Source organism: Macaca nemestrina, chromosome 4 (assembly GCF_043159975.1).
Source record: "Macaca nemestrina isolate mMacNem1 chromosome 4, mMacNem.hap1, whole genome shotgun sequence".
Classification (NCBI taxonomy): Eukaryota; Metazoa; Chordata; class Mammalia; order Primates; family Cercopithecidae; genus Macaca; species Macaca nemestrina.
The window spans coordinates 164175217-164198440 of NC_092128.1; the positions used below are offsets into that span (position 1 = coordinate 164175217).

A 23224-nucleotide genomic window follows, 5' to 3' on the forward strand; every position below is an offset into this window, starting at 1 on the left:
ATACACCATGGAATACTATGCAGCCATAAAAAGGATGAGCTCATGTCCTTTGTAGGGACATGGATGCAGCTGGAAACGATCATATACCAAAACAAATACCGCATGTTTTTATATACAGAAATATACAGAATATACAGAAAACCAAATACCGCATGTTCTCACTCATAGGTGGGAATTGAACAATGAGAACACTTGGACACAAGAAGGGGAACATCACACACTGGGGCCTGTTGTGGGGTGGGGGAGGGGGGAGGGATAGCATTAGGAGATATACCTAATGTAAATGACGAGTTAATGGGTGCAGCACACCAACATGGCACATGTATACATATGTAACAAACCTGCACGTTGTGCACATGTACCCTAGAACATCAAGTGTAAAAAAGCAAATGGTGCTGATAGATTGCTTGAATGCAGGATCGCCACAAACCTTCAATTTGTAAAAAGAAAAAAAACAAACACGATCTTTCAAGCACGATAAAAACAGACACAATAAAACAGGTATGCCTGTATTTAAATATGAAGAAATAGTTTTATCAGTAGATGTTTCTAGTAGATGTTTATCAGTAAATGTTTACCAGTAGATGTTTCTTGATTAATATTTTCAATGCTTTGCACTTTTTAAACATTTAAATATTTTTACTTGATGTTTTATAATATACCCTTGTCATCTTATATTTTCATACAATTATATAACATTTCATTGTGCTGGGTTTAAGTGTAAAACCACTATTGGACTTTGGTTTTATGTTGCTTTCCTAGAATACATCAAATAAGCTTCAGGGTACATGATTTGGCCAGACTATATCTAGAGCATGTGTGCGGGTGTGTGTGTGTGTGTGTGTGTGTGTGTGTGTGTGTGTGTGTATGTGTATGTGTGTGTGTGTGTGTATGTGTATGTGTGTGTGAATCTATGCCATGATGGGTGTTTTCTTTATTTATTAAGCATACAACATGATAAAAGGTTCCTTATTTAAGATAAACTTTTATCTGTTGATAGCTGAATTCCCAAGAACACCACCAAAAAAAAAAAGAATTGAGCTTTTAAGAAATTGTTCCAATGAAAATGGCTCTACTTAAATTATTAATCTTAAGGAGCTGTGTAATAGTCACGTTTCTTTGTTGTGGCTATCCTGTCTTGGCATTGTATTGATTCAGTGAACACATTCTTCTCTGTTGAATTTGCAAATAACTTTCTCATATGCATGTAGAATAAGAATTTTTGGTTAAATCCATTTCTCATTGGAACAATTAGTTTAGAGTTAAAATAGCCTTGCTTATTAAAAGCTACACATAAGAAAAAGGAATATTTTAATCACTTAGCAGTAATTATGTAAGAGCTGTTACAAATGCTAAGCTCATTCCTATGATTGTTTCTAGATGGACAGCTGACTAGAAAATGAATGACACAGCTTTTCTGTACTCTTTCAGAATTATCATCTTCAATGGACCTCAAAATTGCACTCTTAGTTAATAGCCTCCCATTACCACAAAATCATTTTTCCCTCTTTTGGGATAGAGTTGAAATTAACAGCAACTCTTGTAAGCATATTCTCTCTTAATAATAGTTACAGAGATTGAAAATTATATCTATTACTATCATCAAATCCCTTATCTAAATTGATACTTCAGAATTTCTGTACATTAGAATTACAGGGTTTGTCTCAGTGTTCACCAATAGAATCCCTAAAGGTTAACTTAATTATGGATTTCAAATGTGTAAGGATAGAGGTCAGCTATTTTCTACCTAGACTGAAAAAAGAATGATAGGAATTGAACAGAAATGCAGGCAAGATACTGTTATTAGATAGTGAGAAAAAGTACCTGTCTATAAGTATTGTTGCAAAGAGCAACATTTTCTTGCACAATATGTTCCTGGAAAGATTTCTTTAAGAATGATCCTTCCTCCTTCATTACTATTATATGTTCAATAACTCAAAACAGGGAGAGAAATATCACATATTTGGAGCCTTTCTTGAACTTTAAAGCAAACTGGTCTGAGGCCAAAATGTAGAAAACAGTTAACAATGCTTTTATTACAAGCTTCCTGTTTTCAAGTTTACACCTACATTGACTGCAAACTATATATATATATATATACACACACACACACACATTTCAAACTGTGTGTGTACTACTTTCTGAGCTTTACATATATGTAGATCTATTGGTTTTGCTATTTAATAGATACATCAAAGTGGTACCATTTGTTTACTTAATGAATTAATAGATAAATTCTGATTTGCCTAGTCCTATGGATATTATAGGCCCATGGATATATCATAAAAGGATTTATATTATTTAGTAATGCTTACTTGATAAAGAAAATTAAAAATATATGGTAAGGAGTTGTTGGGTAAAAAAATGAAACATGTGAAAGTGGTAGTCATACTGGGGTTTATTTTAAAACTTCTGTGATGTTTTAGAATTGTAACTTTTGTTATTATAATTATTTCAGATTGCACCTACATCTGACAATGACTTTGGACGCTATAATTGCACAGCCACTAATCGCATAGGAACAAGATTTCAAGAATACATTCTTGCTTTGGCTGGTAAGTGTAGCACAATACTTTGTGAGATCTCACACAATATTTCTGAAAGCAAATGAAAATTTCAGTTGATAAAGTAGTCTCATTTATATGTGGGAGATAAAACAATGGATCTCTTGGAGGTATCTGGTAGACTGTGGTTACCAGAGGCTTGGTAGTGTATTGGGAAGGAGGGTATACAGAGAGGTTACTCGAGGAGCACAAAACTACAGTTGATTACAAAGAATAAGATATACTGTTCAGTAGTACAATAGGGCTATAATAGTTAGCAATGAGTTATTGTATATTTCAGAATAGAAGGATAGATTTGGAATGTTCCAAACACAAAGAAATGACAAATGTGTGAAAGAACAGACATGCCAGTTACTCAGATTTGATCATTATATGTTGTCTGCTTATATCAAATTGTCACATGTTCCCTGTAAATATGTTCAACAATTTTGCATCCATAAAAATTTTCCAAAACCTTAGACTTCAGCGTGTCTATAAGAAAAATATGAACTTCCAAAAAGTGGGTGTCGTGTAATTTTAAATGTTAGCAAAAATATCTTTTACATTTTTATAAGTAACAATAGAGATTGCTTCATTGTGTCTGCTATACAGTGAGCACACAGAATGTATTTACTCATCAGGATTGACTTTAAACCCTGATTCAAATCCCTCCAACTTTAAAATTGAGATATCTGTGAAAGAAATAGAGAACATATGTTTTAAGAAATTAAATTATATTTCAAATAAAGACAGAATCCTGACAAAAAAATTAAAAATCAAAACACTCTGAGAAAAAATGAACTGTAATTGATATATATTAAACTTTTAGTCTTGAAAGTACAAATAGCTATCTTACTTCTGAAGGAAAATAGAAAATTGAAGGTTGCATAAATGTGGTGAAAATGTTTTATTTTGTGTGTATATATATATATATATGTTAATATTCTAGTTTTACCTCTAAAGCTTAAAGATATAGAAATACTAACAGATAGAATAAAAAATTCAGGAAAACCAGAAAGCCAGATATTGTTTACTTATTTATAAAATTTGCCACTATGTTTTACAAGACTGGTGAGGAATCCTAAAATACATTTTAAAAAATAGTTTATAGGCCGGGCGTGGTAGCTCACACCTATAATCCCAGCACTTTGGGAGGCCGAGGCGGGCGGATCACGAGGTCAGGAGATCTAGACCATCCTGGCTGATATGGTGAACCCCCGTCTCTACTAAAAATACAAAAAAAAAATTAGCCTGGCATGGTGGCGGGTGCCTGTAAGTCCCAGCTACTCGGGAGGCTAAGGGAGGAGAATTGCTTGAAACTGGGAGGCGGAGGTTGCAGTGAGCCGAGATCGCACCACTGCACTCCAGTCTGGGCGATAGTGCAAGACTCCATCTCAAAAAAAAAAGTTTATATAGCTCAAATGGAAAAAATGTGATTTACAGTCTTCTAAGAGTAAGTAAAGTAATATCAGAAAATTATTGTAATATTATATTTTAACAGACTTAAAAGCTTCTGTAAAGAAATTTTAAAACCTTTTCAGGTAGAGATTTTATCTATAACTTTAATTTTATATTAAATTCAGAAAGATGTTCATTTTTACTGCTATATAGATATATTGTAAATATTAATATCATTAATCATAAAGGCCACGAAGGGAAATTTTTAAGCTAATAATGTCAAATTATTATTTAACTTAGATAAGCTGCTATTCTCCAATTCAAATTTTACCACATTGATAGAGAAGGGAGAAAAGAGATTACATGGAAAGAATTGACAGAAGAAGGCAGGGAGAAAAAAAATCAAGATGAGAGTTTAGAAATGTGAAGAAACTGTTATACAAGCAAATTAAATTATAAGAAAATGAAGTGTGCTAAGTCTCACCAAAATGCATTGATAATAAATTGAAGAATCAACTATACTAATAAGAAGCATTCACTACTCAAATTAATTCCAAGCCTTTGGAAATTATGCAACTTTTATTTAAATTAGTATATAATTTTATAAATAATTAGATATAGGATCAATATATGTGTATATATATGTATATATAATGTTGTTAATATTGATCCAGTATTGTATATTGCCATTTTATAAATGATGTGTTTTTCCATTAGGTACAACTTAATAAATGACCAGAATTTTGGGGAGGGTGTATTAATACTTGGTATTTAAAACATTATGTTGATTAGGTTTAAATAATTCCATGAAATTCACAGGTAATGTTTAATGTGCACGCACCTTCATATCTCATGATACTGACTGCAATATTGTTCATTGAAAAATATATTTTACTCCTATCCTTCTAGTGAATATATATTAAATTAGAGAGTTTTCTTCTGTCCAACCATAATAAAAATTAAAGTTTTGCATTAAAGCTGAGTTAGAAAATATTGGAAAACTTTTTTGAATATTATTCTGCAATTCTGCTAATATTCCAAACTTTATACAATTCCAGGCTAAGAATTTGTTTTAGAAGAAGGTGGATTCAATTGAAATTGTAATGAAGATCTAAAAATGATTCAGACACTCAGCCTTAGATAGGAAACATACATTTAAACATCAACATTTATAAATACGATTTATGTTATGGGACTGTTCTTTAATACTAATATTTGGTAGAAAACTTAATCTGTCCTGCAGCATCCAAACACTGAAACTGTACTGTGATTTTAAATAAGATGTAAGATATATATACATAAAAAATATAAATATTTCCAAATATATGAAGCTACCACAGTTCAAGATTTCATTGGCTTATTTGCCTTGTAAAAGGTCAAGATTATTTGGCATATGGTATTTTAGAGTGTAACAGAATACCTTACTTCCAAAGGGAATAAATTAAGAGCCAAAATTTAGTGTGAAATTTTTGTACACATTCAGTGGTAATATAGGAAAAATTTACTTTTTCAGCGTTCAAAAATCTTTTTACTTTTTCCTCCCATTTGTCCTCCCTTCCTTCTTACTCCCTTACGTTTTCCCTTTTTAATAATTCAGCCCTACATCGGAACGAGGTAGGCATCTGTGTGGGAGTAGGGTGAAGCACAGAAGCCTGGCATGGGGTGTCAAAGCCTGAGCAGAGTGAATGGAGTGGAAGGCGTCTTGCAGGGGTCCAGTGTTGCGATCCAGGCAGGGTAAAAAGAGTGCCCACGTGCCAAGACAGAAACAGCAACCCAAAGAGGCTTGTTGGAGGCCATTCACCTAAGTGAAATAATTCAAAAACAGAAATTCAAATACCGCATGTTCTCACTTGTAAGTGGGAGCAAAACAGTGTGTACACACATGGAAAAATAGACACTGGAGACTTCCAAAGGTGGGATGCTGGGAGAGAGATGAAGACTGAAACATTACTTGTTGGGTGCAATGTTCAATATTCAGGTGATGGACACACTAAAAGCCCAAACTTTACTAGTACATAATATGTGATTGTAACAAAACCCCCTAAACCTATAAAAATAATATAAAAATGAAGTATTTTTGAAATGGAAATAAAATAAGTATATATATTTGGTTTAAGTCAGATAACCCTAAGCAAGGACTTTCCATTAAACTCTGACTTCCTATTAATGAGCAAGAGTTGGTGTAGTCTTCTTTTACCTATCTCCTCTGTCTTTAGAAAATTGGGAAAAAAATGTAATCTTTCTATGTTGTTATAGAAATATGAAATATTCCACGTACATGCTTGACAATTTTGTTTTCTTAACTTTTAATCAAAATATTAACTAGAAATATAGGAGAGACAAATATGTATATGTTTTAAGACTTCACCATAAAATTGGGTTTTAAAATGTACCTCCTAGGTGTTGATCCTGCTTTCTAGTGGGAAACATTCTCTGTTTGGATTGAAGTACATATCTTGAATGAAATTAAAGTTGTACAGCACGTAAGGCTAAATAAAAGTTTGACTATATAGTGTTATTTGTTCCTTACAGTTTTCTACTTCCAAAAGATGATTATCTGAAAAGGCATTCTGTATATTTATATGCATGTGTATTATTTCTTTTTTTGAAAAATCGTTACCCTACATTTTAAATATTATTATCAAGTAATTGATAATATATTATTATCAAGTACTCGATAATTTATTATCGAGTAATTGATAATATAATATTATCAATATATTTCATTTATATATTTTTAAATTTCTTAATTCATTTCATCATTGTTATATTTTTTAACTGATGAACTTTTTTATATTACACCTTCATCCTAAATATAATAATCCCAACTTTGTTTCATTAATTGATGCACCTTTTTGATAAAGTCACCTTCTCCTGGGCAATGTGATGGGAGGGACTTGGCTGTAAGCTGTCATCAGGTAGTATGTCCAGCCCCTGGGGAATGTGAGCCTCAGCTCTCTAGGAGTTTCTGTGCAGTCATTCCAAGATTTACCTAATAACAGTATTGTGACAACTAAGTGAGTTAATGCATTCAAATAACCAGCACATGGCAAGTATTCAACAAATATTAGGTAGGTATTATTATGGCATAATTATAGTTCTTATTGGTCACTTTTCTTTTAGATAGAAGTCAGTACCTTGATGCCTCTTTAGTTATTATACATAAATCTAGACATCAAGGACCAAGGCACAGTAAAATGAGATAATGACCTTACTTATTCTGAACATTATACTTCTATTAAATAATATAAAATTCATTGGACTTTTGTCATTTTTTTCCATTTAGGAGTTCGTCCTACCGATTTTTTACACAAACTGCTATTAAGAGAGGCCTCTGATACTGTGCTTCACAATTCATTTTTTCAACCTCAGTTCAGGACTCTCTGCTTACCCCTATTAAATCTCATCTTGTCAGTTTTGACTCACTTTTTAACCTACTGAACCCCTGTCAAATTCAATATTTTAGCTCTTTTTTTCAGGATTGATTTAAGTCACAAGTACAGTACCGTGAAGCACTCATCTGTATTTTCACCTAAGTCAGGATAAGCCTGTGTCAGTCATGCTTGAGAACAGAGATCTGCTTACAGGTTAAACTGGATCAATTGAATAGATTTCTAAAGATAGGGAATTATGGCCGATCTACTGGTCCGTGTACCCAGATTTTATCTTAGCCAGACCCATGCTCCATAACACTTGAAAGCATGTTAAAATTAGTTCATTTGGTATCACCCTTTCTTCACCTAAATATAATGCCAGGTTTCTTTATAACATAATCAGTTTTATTATCTAGCCTGGAAAAGTCTACATCTGGATTTTTTTTTTAAACTCATTAAGCAAACAGTGATATTCAGAAACTATTCATAACATATTCTTGATTTTCTCATTCTCATATTGTTAGGAAGAAAAGGAAATCGGGATAACTTGACATTATTTTCAGAGAATCCATGTTTGCATCAATGCCTAATCACTTTTTAATTCATTCACTCAAAAAATAGTGAATTTCTAGTAGGTGCCAGACATTGTTCTAGATCTTAGGAATCTGAAGATAAATAATGTATGGAATCTGGTCTTTACCCATAAGTTAGAGTTCAAAAGATATAAGGTTGCTGTAGAAATGCGAATCAAAGGTTTGGGAGAATAAAAATGAATTCTGACTGGAGTTCTTGGAAAAGGCTCTCAAAAGGTGTCAACTTTTGAATTGAGTCTGAAAGAGGGAGTAGAAACAGGTCCAGAGAAGAAGAAAGGGAAAGACTGAAAGAAACATCGAGGTTACACTTGTACATAGGCACTATGCTCTGAAAGGATAGGTACTGTTAATGAGTAAGGCATTTAATGAAAGACTGGAAGGGTATATTGTGTGAGAAGACCCATGTTGGTAATGTGAATAGAGAGGTAGAGAGAAATTAAGTTATAGATCTTAAAAGCATTCATCATGTTGGCAGGGCAAGGTGGCTTATGCCTGTAATACAAGCACTTTGGGAAGCCGAAGCGGGCGAATCATCTAAGGTCAGGAGTTTGAGACCAGCCTGGTCAACATGTTGAAGCCCTGTCTCTAATAAAATACAAAAACAACAACATCAAAAAAATTAGCCAGGTGTGGTGGTGAGTGCCTGTAATTCCAGCGACTCAGGAGGCTGAGGCAGGATAATTGCTTGAACCCAGGAGGCCAAGGTGGCAGTGTGAGCCAAAATCATGCCATTGCACTCCAGCCTGGGCGACAAAAGCGAGACTCGTCCTCCTCCTCCTCAAATAATAATAATAATAATTCATCATATTTACATTCTGTCTGGTATACAATGAGGGATTCTATGGAGAATATTAGAGGTAAAAATGGGAAAATCAAGATCAGATCTCTGGACTACTTCAGTTTAATCCATGGACTTGTAAGGACAAAAAAATAAAAGAAATTATTCAGGGAGATAGTGTATCTACTTTGAAGGATAAATGTAAATATAATTGGTGAATTACTGTGAAAAAAATCTAAATAATAATTTGGATTTGGCAGTTGGTAAAAACTAGGTGAGTAGTGAAATGAGAAGGAATTTACAGCATTCAGATGTATTGCAGGTGGGCTATAATATATTAAGCTCACAATTTTTCTTGCTCTGTTCTGGATGCTATAGCAAAATATATTAGACTCTGTAATGTATTAGCAACATAAATATATTGCTCACAGTTCTAGAGGCTGGGAAATTCAAGATCAAGGCACCATCAGATTTGGGTTTTGGTGCACGTTGAATAACCGAATTGTTTTTTATAGATGGTGCCTTCTGTGTGTCCTTACATAGTGAAAGGGGCAAACATACTTCATTCAGCCTCTTTTATGGGGGCACTAATTTTATTCATGAGGGTGGATGTCTTATGACTTTATTACATCCCAAAAGACCCCAACTCTTAATAATATATTCAACATATAAAATTTGGAGGGAAGCCAGCATTCAAACCACAGCATAATCGAAACAAGAAAAATGTATATAAAACCTTATGGAAGTAAGGTAGTCACTCAAAACAGAAGTAGATAGAACCTATCTCAGCACAGAAGTCCCTGAGTTGCAAACAATTATGGTGACACTGCATGTAACAGTGTTACTGGATCTAGTAAATTCAGTTACTTATGTTCCAATTCTTTTAGTATTTGAGACTTTTACCAGATAGAAATTGATGAGGAAATCAAGCAGAAACTGATTTATTATAAAGAACAAACTGGTTATAAAATCACTGGAAAGGCAGAGAAAAGACCAAAGATAGCCACCAATATTCTACCTTCAAGGTCACAAAATAGCATAAGCGTGGTCCACATGTGAGGTCTGCAATGACTAACTAGAGGTCAGGGAGCCCTGCTGCCAGGTTACCCCTCAGCTGATAATCACAGCCACAGCACTCCAGAAACTGGATGAATAGGCTGCTGAGTGGGAGTTCGGATGCTTCTCTCATTCATATCTGCAGAGCTTCTTGTCCATGTGCACCTCCTGAGAAAAGTGGGACTGACATTCACACCCCTCCGGCAATTCCAAACTATATACACCTGCTTTTCATTCTAGGTTCACTACAGGAAACTTAGAACCATAGCAGCAAGTAAGTCTAGGAAATGAAGATTTTAGCCTGTAATTTCTTATGATGAACAGGAGTATCTGAAATCATAGAATTTGAATCTGTGTGTTAATAGAAAAATATCTAGGATACAGTTTAAAACACCATTCTGAAATAATATTCATGATAGCGCTTCCTTTTGAAAGAGGGTTTACAAAAATCAGACTCTTCAGATTCCTGGATCTAAGTTCAGCAACACCACAGCCTCATATGTGGAAAAAGAGCACAGTTAGTGTCTATGAACCATGCATGCTAGGAGACCAAATTCTCAGAAATAAAGATGTTGGGGCAGAAATTAGAAATAATCTATTGAAACACAGCAACGAGGAACAAAGGAAGAGTATGTTTCCTGAGAAGAGGGTGGGATTGAAAAAAAAAAAAAAGAGATCTTTATAATTCATAGTAATAACACTGAGAAGAAAGAATAAAATTCCAAAGAAGAAGAAAAAGGAAGAGAAGAGCTATCTGATAAAAGAAGAGCTATCTGATAAAAAATGGAGAAGACAAAAGGAAAAGACATGTCATTCACAGATGGAGGGTTTAGTCTTGGAAAATGAGAAGATAGACTTCCATTATCAGTTAATCAAGAGGTGATAGCTCTCCAAGACATTGATTACATTGAAGCATTACTTACTGTAGCCAAGATAGCCAAGATATAAAGATGTACAGCATGATCTCACTTATATGTGGAATTCTAAAACAGTGGAACTAATAGAAACAGAGAGAAAAATGGTAGTTGCCAGGGGCTGGGGAGTGGGAGAAATGGGAAGGTGTTGGACAAAGATTAAAAAGTTTCAGTTATGTAAGATGAAGAACTTCTGGGAGTTTAATATACACAAGTTCATTCAGTGACACCAGAGATTGTATCCATCTGACTCCTAGGTCATGGCACCAACTCCTTGCCATTACACAGCTCAAAAACTTCTGAGCTGAACATCGTATTGTACCCATTACCTACCATTTGACTAAAACATTGATACATGTCAATGGATACAAAAGTATGTAATAGAAGGAGGCTGATGATCAGGGAGGGATAGAAAAAGTACAATGACTGACATTTGCTGAGAATTTTAATGTATTCTAGGGTCTAAGTGCTCAACATTACTTGATATTTCCAACAACACTAGCAGCAGTACTATTCTTATCTCCATTCAAGAGGGAAAACTACTGCAATGTGAAAAGATTAAGTGACTTGTCCAAGGCAGTAGTTGACGAAAGTGGCAAGGCCGGGCCTTGAATCCATAGACTCCCAGGACATACATATCCAGTCTTTTAATCCAACAGTTTACCAGCACCATTAGAGGTGAAGAGAAAGGGTAACTAAACAAATAAGTATATGCACAATTGGTTTTCTATTCATTTATTCATTCATTGAGTGGTGAATGGTATTCATCAATTTTTGGGATATAAGATGCTAGGAAATAGTTTAGAAAAATATGGTAACAATGAAGGGATAACAGTGTGTGAAACTGAGCATCCGATGAGCCTCAGTTGAAATATTGAGCTGTGTCTGAAAGTCTTTTAGAATAGATCCATATCTTTGCATACACCCAGTGCATTAGATAAGCCAGGATCCTGAGCATGAGACTGAAAAGACCGAGACTAATGTTGTAATGAAAATGAAGCTCCTGAATACCATTCCCAGGAAAGTGATGTGATCAGAGTGGTTCTTTACAAAGATTGATTTTGCATTTGCATGCCTCATGCATTGATGTTTTTATTGGACATCTAGTAGAAAAGGAAGCCAAGAGCCACTAATGGCATTACAGGAAAAGTCAGAAAGGGCCAGGGCTTGGGAGGTAACAGAGGAAATGGGAAGGAAGAAATGGATACAAGAATTATAATGCAGGAATTATTAAAATAGTGTTTGACTGATTGTGATGTATATGATAGATGGGAATCAAGGGTGAAGGCAATTACAGAACAATCCAGAAAGTGAAGAGAGGAATTAGAGATGTTGATTCTAGGCACATCTGACACTATTCACTTAGACATGTTCTGTGTCTTTGTATATTATTTTTCATTACTGAAATATTTAATTCATCAAGTATTTCCTGAGAACTTAGTATATTCCAGTCACTTTGTTCTATGTTACATGTATCTATATGTATAAATGGATGTGTGTGAATGTGTGTTTTTAAAATGTTTTCTCTTTCCTCAAGAAACTTAAAATTTAGTAGTCAGTTGACAGTTGGACTTACAAAACCAAAATGTAAAAAATGTTTAGAAAGAGAATGAAATTCATAAGCATGCTTTTGCTTTAAAAGAAATAATAGAAATAAGAGGTCAGTGGAAAATCATATGAATGAAAGGCTACAGTAAGTGTCAGCAGATCTGAAAATGGATTGTATAGTTAGAAGAGACAAGCCACTGGCCCATATTTTGATGATAGTGGCTTTGTGCTGAAAGAAAAAAAAGTCTCTTCTTTCTCTGCAGGTGCACCATGTCAGGGTGCACAGTTGGTGAACGGTGCAACTTCTGCAGTCAGAGTAAAAACAATCATGTTTATACTGTATATTCAAAGATGGAAGCCCAAGAGGATAATATCTCCCTCTCATTCCCCAGAATATACTGCCTTCACTTTTGACACATATCCCCAAACTGGAGTGTAATGCCTATGACATCCAACTTAGACCTAATGTACATTAGGGAGTCAGCCTCTCAGCACAGATTGAAGAATTGGCATTTTTAAAGGGGATCCATGTGCATTTGTTTGCCTTTCTCCTGTACTTTGGATCAAACTTACAAGTAAATTTTGGATCAAACCTACAGCTGAAAAGACATGCAGATTAACCTGGAGATTAAGGAAACATGAAAATTATTAGAATATTTGAAGGTCTACAAACATTATTTAGATATCTTAAAATTTGCATTTCCAGATGTGATTTTAATAGTTCTAAGACTTTTGGATGCATCAGAATTCTACACATGTGTTTTTGAACCTTAGAGTTATAACATAATGTACTTCATAGGCTCTCTAAATAATTTACAGTTACTCCTTAGAGTTGAAATATACACTGTGGCATTTCTTTACAGTATTCACATATAAAAGGCCTTAAAGCTGTTCTCCTGGCTTTTGCCCAGTATTATTTATAAGGCATATTTTTATGTGACCTACAGTGACCTTTTTTAACTCTAGCAAATAAAGTACATTTGACTTTTGAATGCCATATGACATTTTTGTTTTTATTTTTATTTGTATTTATTTATTTTTGAGATAGAGTCTCTCTCTGTTGCCCAGGCTGGATTTGCAGTGGCGTGATCTCAGCTCACTGCAACTTCCGCCTCCTGGGTTCAAGTGATTCTCCTGCCTCAGCCTCCCAAACAGCTGGGATCACAGGCACACTCCACCACGCCCAGCTAATTTTTGTATTTTTGTGAAAAGAGGGTTTCACTATGTTGAACAGGCTGGTCTCAAACTCCTGACCTCAAGTAATCTGCCCACCTCGGCTTCCAAAGTGCTGAGATTACAGGTGTAAGCCATGGTGCCTGGCCCCAACTGCAGATTTTTATGTAAATGTTTGATTGATATAAGAATTGAAACTCACATGTACTGCATATTTATCAGTCAAGTTTTATATATATATGTGTGTGTATATATGTGTGTGTGTGTGTGTATATATATATGTATAGTTTATAAAGGACAGGAATTTAATTGACTCACAGTTCTGCGTTCCTGGGGAGGCCTCAGGAAACTTACAATTATGGTGAAAGGCAAAGGAGAAGCAGGCACCTTCTTCACAGGGCAGCAGGACAGAGTGAGTGCCAGCAGGGGAAATGCCAGACCTTTATAAAACCCGGAAATGCCAGACCGTTTATAAAACCATCAGATCTCGTGAGACTGATTCATTATCATGAGAGCAGCATGGAGAAACCGCCCCCATGATTCAGTTACCTCCACCTGGTTCCACCCTTAACACATGGGGATTATGGGAATTAAAATTCAAGATGAGGCTGGGCGCGGCGGCTCACACCTGCAATCCCAGCACTTTGGGAGGCCGAGGCGGGTGGATCACGACGTTAAAAGATCGAGACCATCCTGGCCAACATGGTGAAATCCCGTCCCTACTAAAAATAGAAAAATTAGCCCGGCGTGGTGGTGCGCACCTGTAGTCCCAACTACTCGAGAGGCTGAGGCAGGAGAAAGGTGTGAACCTGGGGAGGCTGAGGTTGCAGTGAGTCAAGATTGCGCCACTGCACTCCAGCCTGACCACGGAGCAAGACTCTGTCTCAAAATAAAAAAAAAAATTAAAAAAAAAAAATTCAAGGTGAGATTTGTGTGGGGACACAGAGCCAAATCATATGATATACATATATTTGTATGTTTTACATATATATATATATATATTCCCTCTCTGAAAAAACTTATATTTGTTTCTTTTCCTAAGTTTAAGATTATTTCAGATGTGATAGGAATAAAAGAGGAAGAGGTTCATAGAGAAATTAACATTAATGTGTCTCTAAATCTTGATGTTTCTGGAGTAGAGTTTTCAACTGTATCCTCATTGGAATTTTTTTCTTCTAATTCTGCCTGCTCTGCCTTTGAGATAATTATTCCTAAACAATTTTTTATATTACACACTAAATTAAATGTCCACCTAAGATACCTTATGGAACTTGAAATAATGTAAGTAGTGGATAGATTAAAATAAAACAAGAAGGATTTTATAGCTATTTTGAAAATATGGGAATAAGATTTTAATATCTCAACCAAAGGTTTAATTTAATTGGATAATATATAAATGAAATTAGACCTAATAGTTTATAGTCTTATTTAGTTCATAATACTGACATTTTTCTCGAAACTTAGCACTTACCTATAATTTAATAATATAATTGTGGTGAATGCAAAGAAAATACATTTTGTATTTTCACAAGGTACCATTCATTATTTATGGTGATGGTTGAATAACTGAATTATGTATTCTAACATTTTAACTACCCTCTTTATCTCTCTTATTTTTTTCTTTTAAACACACACAAGATCGTTTTCCTGGACCTCAATAAAATGTTTATATTGTATAGAAAATAGATAAGTAACATATTCCCTCAATAATTGAAGTGTGATTTTCATTTTGCTGTCTATTTTCTGTGTTAATAAAAATTGACTCGGGCATACTTTCTTGTAATTTCAAAAGAACATTCAGGTGTTTACGGAAGTTCTGTAACTCAAACATATTAAGTGATGCAGGTAGCAATTTTCTTTCACTCCTAGTTCTCATAACACCATAAGCCTTAATAATGGCCATTCCCATTCCCTTGGTTATGTTTTCTTTCTATTTGTTTGTCCATAGATGTGCCATCCAGTCCCTATGGAGTGAAGATCATAGAGCTGTCACAGACCACAGCCAAGGTTTCTTTCAACAAACCGGACTCCCATGGAGGTGTGCCTATTCATCACTATCAAGTGGATGTCAAAGAAGTAGCGTCAGAAATCTGGAAAATTGTACGCTCCCATGGAGTTCAAAGTGAGTCAGCAATTTCAAAATGTGTTGATTACTTCAAGCTGATCTTCAGTATACCTGTATGATTAGCTTTTTCGATTTCCTCCAACATTTTCTTTTCTTTTAATAAAGTGGTGTTGGGAAGATATTTCCTGTGCCACATTCTTCTTGATAATAACTCTAATACAGAGTGAATAGTTTCCATGTTCAGTAAAAATGAAAGAGCTTAGTAGAATCAGCAGAGTTCAATTCTGGAGGAAAAAGTCATTTTAAAAAAGCTCGTTGGTGGAAAGGCAATTGCTCACATACTAGATATGATGGCTGGATTTTATGAAATGTATGCTCATGTTTCATTTATTAATATTGCTCTCAAAAATAGGTGTGAAAATGATACTGCAAAATGTAGGTGCTTTCTATACTTATGAAGCCATCTATAAAAATCTGTGGAATTTCATGTATTGTTTACTTTTTGTATTTTTATATTTTTCACTTTTATATTTCTATTAAAAATTAATTCACAGAGCTTCTTTTCACTTACATAAAATGTCATCATCTTATGAAAATGTAGTTTGTTTTCTCATTAGGAAGAGACAAAACGAAAGCAGGAAATAATAAGAAATTACCAGTTTTTGCCTCTGTTTTTTAAGACACAGAACCATATTGAGTGTTCCGAAAGAGTAGCATAAAATAGTGAGAAAATTCATTATCTCATTCATTATCATGAGATAATGCTCCATAGGTCTGTTCTATGAGGATCCTACCTTGACCCTAACACATATGGTGTGAGGGTTCAGTAAAAAGCAAGAGCCTTCCTGAGAAGGAAAGAGGGAACCAATTCTAGTGAACATAGAGAGAAAGCAAATGAAATCATCCTGGTATCCTCTGTGTTGACCCTGCTTTATCAGTTTTCACTGAGAGGAACTATGGGTTTTTGATAGAAGTATCAGAAACATTAATCAGTCATCTGTCATGTACCATACACTTCAAATAATGTCCTCAAGCTGATGAACTCATATTATTTCTTTTAATTATGAAATACTTGGATTATATTATCTGTGTGCGTTGTGTGGTTTAGGAGAGATTTATAAAGACAGTGCCCCAAAACAATGAGTGAGACGAAGGACTATAGTTTTCTAAAAAAATATATTAACCTGGATGCAGGAATATTGTGCTACTTTAAATTTTGTTTTGTTTTATTTTATTAAAAGAGATAAAAAGTTTACAATCCCACCAACAGTGTAAAAGTGTTCCTATTTCTCCACATCCTCTCCAGCACCTGTTGTTTCCTGACTTTTTAATGATCGCCATTCTAACTGGTGTGAGATGGTATCTCATTGTGGTTTTGATTTGCATTTCTCTGATGGCCAGTGATGATGAGCATTTTTTCATGTATCTGTTGGCTGTATGAATGTCTTCTTTTGAGAAATGTCTGTTCATATCCTTTGCCCACTTTTTGATGGGGTTGTTTGTTTTTTTCTTGTAAATTTGTTTGAGTTCTTTGTAGGTTCTGGATATTAGCCCTTTGTCAGATGAGTAGATTGCAAAAATTTTCTCCCATTCTGTAGGTTGCCTGTTCACTCTGATGGTAGTTTCTTTTGCTGTGCAGAAGCTCTTTAGTTTAATTAGATCCCATTTGTCAATTTTGGCTTTTGCTGCTGTTGCTTTTGGTGTTTTAGACATGAAGTCTTTGCCCATGCCTATGTCCTGAATGGTACTACCTAGGTTTTCCTCTAGGATTTTTATGGTATTAGGTCTAACATTTAAGTCTCTAATCCATCTTGAATTAATTTTCGTATAAGGAGTAAGGAAAGGATCCAGTTTCAGCTTTCTACTTATGGCTAGCCAATTTTCCCAGCACCATTTATTAAATAGGGAATCCTTTCCCCATTTCTTGTTTCTCTCAGGTTTGTCAAAGATCAGATGGCTGTAGATGTGTGGTATTATTTCTGAGGACTCTGTTCTGTTCCATTGGTCTATATCTCTGTTTTGGTACCAGTACCATGCTGTTTTGGTTACTGTAGCCTTGTAGTATAGTTTGAAGTCAGGTAGCGTGATGCCTCCAGCTTTGTTCTTTTGACTTAGGGACATGGATGCAGCTGGAAACCATCATTCTTAGCAAACTATCACAAGAACAGAAAACCAAACACCGCATGTTCTCACTCATAGCTGGGAACTGAACAATGAGATCACTTGGACTCAGGAAGGGGAACATCACACACCGGGGCCTATCATGGGGAGGGGGGAGGGGAGAGGGATTGCATTGGGAGTTATACCTGATGTAAATGACGAGTTGATGGGTGCAGCACACCAACAAGGCACAAGTATACATATGTAACAAACCTGCACGTTATGCACATGTACCCTACAACTTAAAGTATAATAATAATAGATAAATTTTAAAAAAAAGAGAGATAAAAAGGAGGGTGGTAGGTAAATAGAAAGAAAAAATACATTATTTGTTAAACTGCATAAAACTCAGTGTTTGTGCTCAAGCACAAGTGTGCAGAAAATTAATATTAAGTCTGAATATTATAGAAATTGAACACAGCACAAAAGTGCTGCCCCACTCTATCCCTGCCAAACCCAGGAGAAGGTTAATAGGCTCCCTCCAGACTTCTTGCAAAGGTGCAGCACTACGGAGAATTTATAGTGCCTTTGGTATGGCCAAGTTGATCAAGGTAAAAATCCTGACATTGTATCTCATGTATCCATCTGTCACAGGCAGATCACTATGTTTATAAAACTGAAATATAATAACAAAGCACATTGGTTACTTTACAATGAGAAATAACTATCACAGAAATTAGAACATTCAGAGTCTATATAAGTACATACTTTATCTGTTGGTACATTATGAAGATATGAAATGAGAGTCAGAAACTTGTTTGGTGAGTCTAGAATCTGAACTAGGGAAGTTGTGTGAATAGAATGTTTAATGGCTTCAGACTGGGACAGTTTAAAGCTTGCCAATGAGAATAAAATACTCAGAAGTCTTGTGGCTAGGGATTTCTCACTTTGATTTGAGGGAAATGACTGCCTTAATACTTTTTTACTGTTTCCATTGTTGATTCATCTTGCATAGGTATGTGAATGAGTACCTTAAAATCAAGTTACAGTTGACCCGGTGCGCGGTGGGTCACGCCTGTAATCCCAGCACTTTTGGGAGGCCGAGGTGGGCGGATCCCAAGGTCAGGAGATCGAGACCATCCTGGCTAACACAGTGAAACCCGGTCTCTACTGAAAATAGAAAAATTAGCCGGGCGTGGTGGCGGGAGCATGTAGTCCCAGCTACTCGAGAGGCTGAGGCAGGAGAATGGCGTGAACCCGGGAGGCGGAGCTTGCAGTGAGCCAAGATCACGCCACCGCACTCCAGCCTGGGCAACAGAGCAAGACTCTGTCTAAAAAAAAAAAAAAAAAAAAAAAAAAAAATTTCAGGTTATACTATGTAATCAAACCATTGTATGATTTCAACTCAGTGTAGTATAAACATGAATTTTAAGTTTGACTACTAATTTAAGCCTTCTTTTTGATTCTTCCTTTCAGTTATTAAATAATATATTTGGCTGACACTGTAGGTATATTATCATCTTCAAGTATTAGGAAAAAAACAGTTCATTATTGGTGGTATAGTGGTGAGCCTAGCTGCCTTCCAGAATAAACAGTTCAGCCATGCAGTTTAAAACTTATAATAATGTTTAATTTTGCCTTCACATTGTCTCTAATCTCCATGAAAGACAGACCTCAACCTGGGGAGCTTAATGGTGACAAGAATTACATCATGTCTTGGGAAGGTGAAAGAGATCAAATAGCTCTTATGTTTCTGGTGCTGTGGAACTCATTGGGCTGTTGCTGTCACCTGCCTTCTGTGGCACAGGCATCTAAGCACCTGCCCCTTGGGCATGTGTGACTGGAGTGAAAGCACACTAGAAGGCTTTTTGGGCATAGAATATTCTTCATGGGGTGCTGCTTAGCTTGAGCTCTTTAGACACTTCCTCACCCTTTACTTCAGCAGGATTTCTTGTAAGTGTGAATGTCACCCACTAACGTTATGCAATATCCACTTGACCAAGAGAAATATTCCACATTTCTCACTTAGCTAAGATGTAAGAAACTGCATTACTTTGCAGCTGATCTCTTTCTCCAGTTTTTCTTTTTCCTCATTTTAAAGAGCCATAGTAGATGAATCCTGTGGATAAACAGAAGTCCATATTGAGATGCAAATATCAAATCTCTCATCTCTTGTGCCAAAAAATTCATGGGTTCTGTTCACCTCTTGGACTTACCTTCACTTACTGGGAGGGAAGCATCACTGCACTTTCTTCTGGGAGGAAGACTTACTAGTTTCTTCAGTGGATTTTTTTTCTCCCCCTAGTTTTCTTCTTACATTGTGGGGAGTGGGAAGGACAGGGGGCATGGGAGTTGACTCTCAAGGCTGGGGTTGCAAACCCAGTTTGGCATCTTCTTCTTTAACTCTGCAGGAGGTGCCTGACCTCTTCTCAAATGTTTACTATCTGATGTATTTTTTCTTCTCTCTATGAATTGTCTCAGTTGAAAATGCCAGCACTACAGAAACATGCCTGCTCAATTTCCATACACTTTCTTATGGCTGTGCTGGTGCTATTCTTTCTACTTGAGATTAAGAGTACCTATGTAATGGGATTTATTTATTGCTGCATTTACACTTTATATCTCAAATGATGATGTGATCTCATTTTATCTATAAAATCATGTTTTGGGGAAAACCAAGTTTTTAGGGATTTCTTACTGTAGACTCCATATTTGTATAGCAGGCATGAATGTAAATATGTAATTATAAGAGCACCATAAATGCAATGAGTACCCAGGGAAAGAAGCTGAGAAATTCCATTGGGACCACTCCTAACATTGTACGATACGTGTGTCTGGCACTTATTCTTTCTTTAGCAAAGAGGTGTGGTATTTTGTAATGATATAGTAAAGATAGTCATCAGAATAATATGAATTTTGCTGATAGAAATATGAAATGTGATGTTAATAAGCATAGTTATATTTACTGTAAATTGACAGCAATGATTTGATTATTGAAACGTGTAACATAGTTTTGACTTAAACGTTCTACTTTTATCAAACATATGTTTGTTGTGTTTCTGTGATTTCAGTGAGTCACTATGTCCTTTAAAGTAATATTTCAACCTTACTCACATTTTCCCATCTGACTGACTTAGGTCCTTTAACACTTCTCAGAAGTATTGTTTTACCCTGAACCACCTACAACATGCTTTCATAATCAGTCCTTGAAAATGCCCTCACAGTAAAATTCCCTCTTCCTCCAGAATGACTGACTGCCAAGTGACACTGGATTTCAGATGTTATATTGTATATAGTACATATTTTAATATATAACATTATATTTTATAGTACTCCTCTTACCTTATAACTCTGAAGTATTTTTTCTCCTAGTTTATAAGCTCCATGAGTGGACCTCGTATGCCTTGTTTATGTCATTATTTCAAGTACCAAAAGCATATTAGGGTAGAAGGAATATTGAAATTTGGTGGAGGTAGGAGAATGGAAAGGATTATTTTATAGCACCTCTGACTGGGTCTTCAGTGAATCCATTATACATCCCCTTCCAATAAATATGTGTCTACAGAAGCAACTCTTTTCTTTTTTTCTTTTTTTTTTTTTTTTTTTGAGACAGAATCTTGCTCTTGTCCAGGCTAGAGGACAGTGGTGTGATCTCAGCTCCCTGCAACCTCCATCTTCTGGGTTCAAACAATTCTCGTGCCTCAGCATCCCTAGTAGCTGAGATTACAGGCATGCACCACCACACCTGGCTATTTTTTAATTATTATTATTTTTAGTAGAAACGTGGTTTTGCCATGTGGCCCAGGCTGGTGTCAATCTCCTGAGCTCACACAATCTACCTGCCTCCTCCTCCCAAAGTGCTGGGATTACAGGCGTGAGCCACCATGCCTGACCAGAAGCAACTTTTAAATGGAAACGAAGGTTCAAAATGTTTATGAGAGATTAACACACTTTTGAAAAGAGTGAAGATGAAGGAGAATTCAGCAAATGGAGTGAGCTCAGGCTCCAGTGGCATGCCGGGAGTTGTCGTCGTTGTCGTTGTTGTTTTTGTTGTTTTTAAGTTACACAACTCTCTACACTGCATATAACATTACCTTAATCAAGAAACCAGAAGACTTTACTGTAATTCTTCCACTGGGGCATGGCAGAAATTCCACACATTTCTTCCAACCTCTATTGTGTTGACCAATATCAGGCTCACCAGATCGATCATGTGAGCAGTTTATACTATGTGTGCAATTCAGTGGTTATGAATTTTCAAAGAAGTATTTATCCAATCCCCCACCAAAACTCTGTGTGTGTGTGTGTGTGTGTGTGTGTTTCTAGCACACCCTTTTATTTCATTCCAAGGATATAAAGAGTCCTGGTTTATGCATGGATCCCCACTTCATCTCCCCATTTTGAATCTTTTTTTAACCCACTGAGGCCATTCAAAACCAATCTTCTACATCAGAGACCCACGCAAAAGCTCTGAGAATCTGAGTACCAGAAAACTGCCACAGTTTATAGAAAAACAATTATATGGTTTCTCCTCTAGCTCCTGGTCTTTCCACACACTTCATTTTTGATGTTTCAGAGTTTGCTTTCCTTTTCTGTGAGATAATCAGTGGATTTGAAAAGATTTTTGAAAATGATATGCGTAATTTCTAGGTGTACTTAGAAGGCTTGTTTTTCTGGCTATCTAGGAGAACATATTGTTGAAAATCAGAATACATATTTAAAGCACATATATATATTTGAATACTAAGGAAAACTTTGTTCGTGCCTTTGTTTCATAAAGTATAGGTTGTGTTAATCATATATCTTAAAGTTTAAGAGATCTATGTAAGCACAATTATACTCATTCTCTTTGAAGCATTTGTTAGAAGATAGATTTAGGTTTATCTCTGAAAATGCAGGTACATATGGTCTCAACATTTCAGCTATCTTTTCCCTCTGAGCAGCTTTATTTATTCCAGTTTACGTGAGTTTAATGTTTAGTTACTTTTCCTAGGTAGTAAATATATACAATTTTTAATATACTTATTGATGTGTCCACTTCTAATTGCTGATGTCATCACCCAGAAATAATTGTCAGCTCTTGGTGGACTGCAATGCTATTGAAGATGAAAATTGTAGCATAAATACAGTCCTATTAGTAGATTGCAATCTTAAATAAATCATTAACAAATTCTTACTAATTTAACTTTCTCACTGTGTACCTGGTCCTGGGTTTAAGGTACAATGGAAGCCAGGCCTATTATTATATTATTTTTCAAAGTTTAGCTGAAGACGTACTAATTATCCCAACCAATTATGTGACATGAAACTAATTTTTAAACTGTAAGGAATTGTGAACCAATCAAACATCAACAACTCGAACTATAGAGATATAGATTGTGAGTCAGTGTGACTCTTCATTTTGAGTGAGAAACATGTATCACAACTGTAGCAAGACTTTTTGGTTGGGGAAGCTACAGGATGTATTCATTGCCAAATCATATAATATTTTATGGGTTTCATACACCTCACTGGCCACTTAATGAAGACAAGATAGTAATCTTACAAACAGCTACTCTTTTTTTTTTCAGTTTTCTTAATAAAAATGACAATATCAATATTTTAAAATGTTAGACCGGGCATGGTGGCTCACGCTTGGGATACCAGCATTTTGGGAGGCTGCAGAGGAAGGATTGTTTAAAG

General features: G+C 35.5%; 1 protein-coding gene across 6 annotated transcripts in view; it reads left to right on the forward strand.

The window, feature by feature from the left end:
* LOC105498550 (neural cell adhesion molecule 2) overlaps positions 1 to 23224 on the forward strand; it is a 569177-nt gene that overhangs the window by 447079 nt on the left and 98874 nt on the right. For all 6 annotated transcript variants that reach the window (XM_011770694.3, XM_011770699.3, XM_011770698.3 and 3 more), the window contains exons 11-12: positions 2459 to 2555; positions 15326 to 15499. In XM_011770694.3, the coding sequence (XP_011768996.1) occupies positions 2459 to 2555; positions 15326 to 15499 (271 nt within the window). The remainder of the gene's footprint in view (positions 1 to 2458; positions 2556 to 15325; positions 15500 to 23224) is intronic.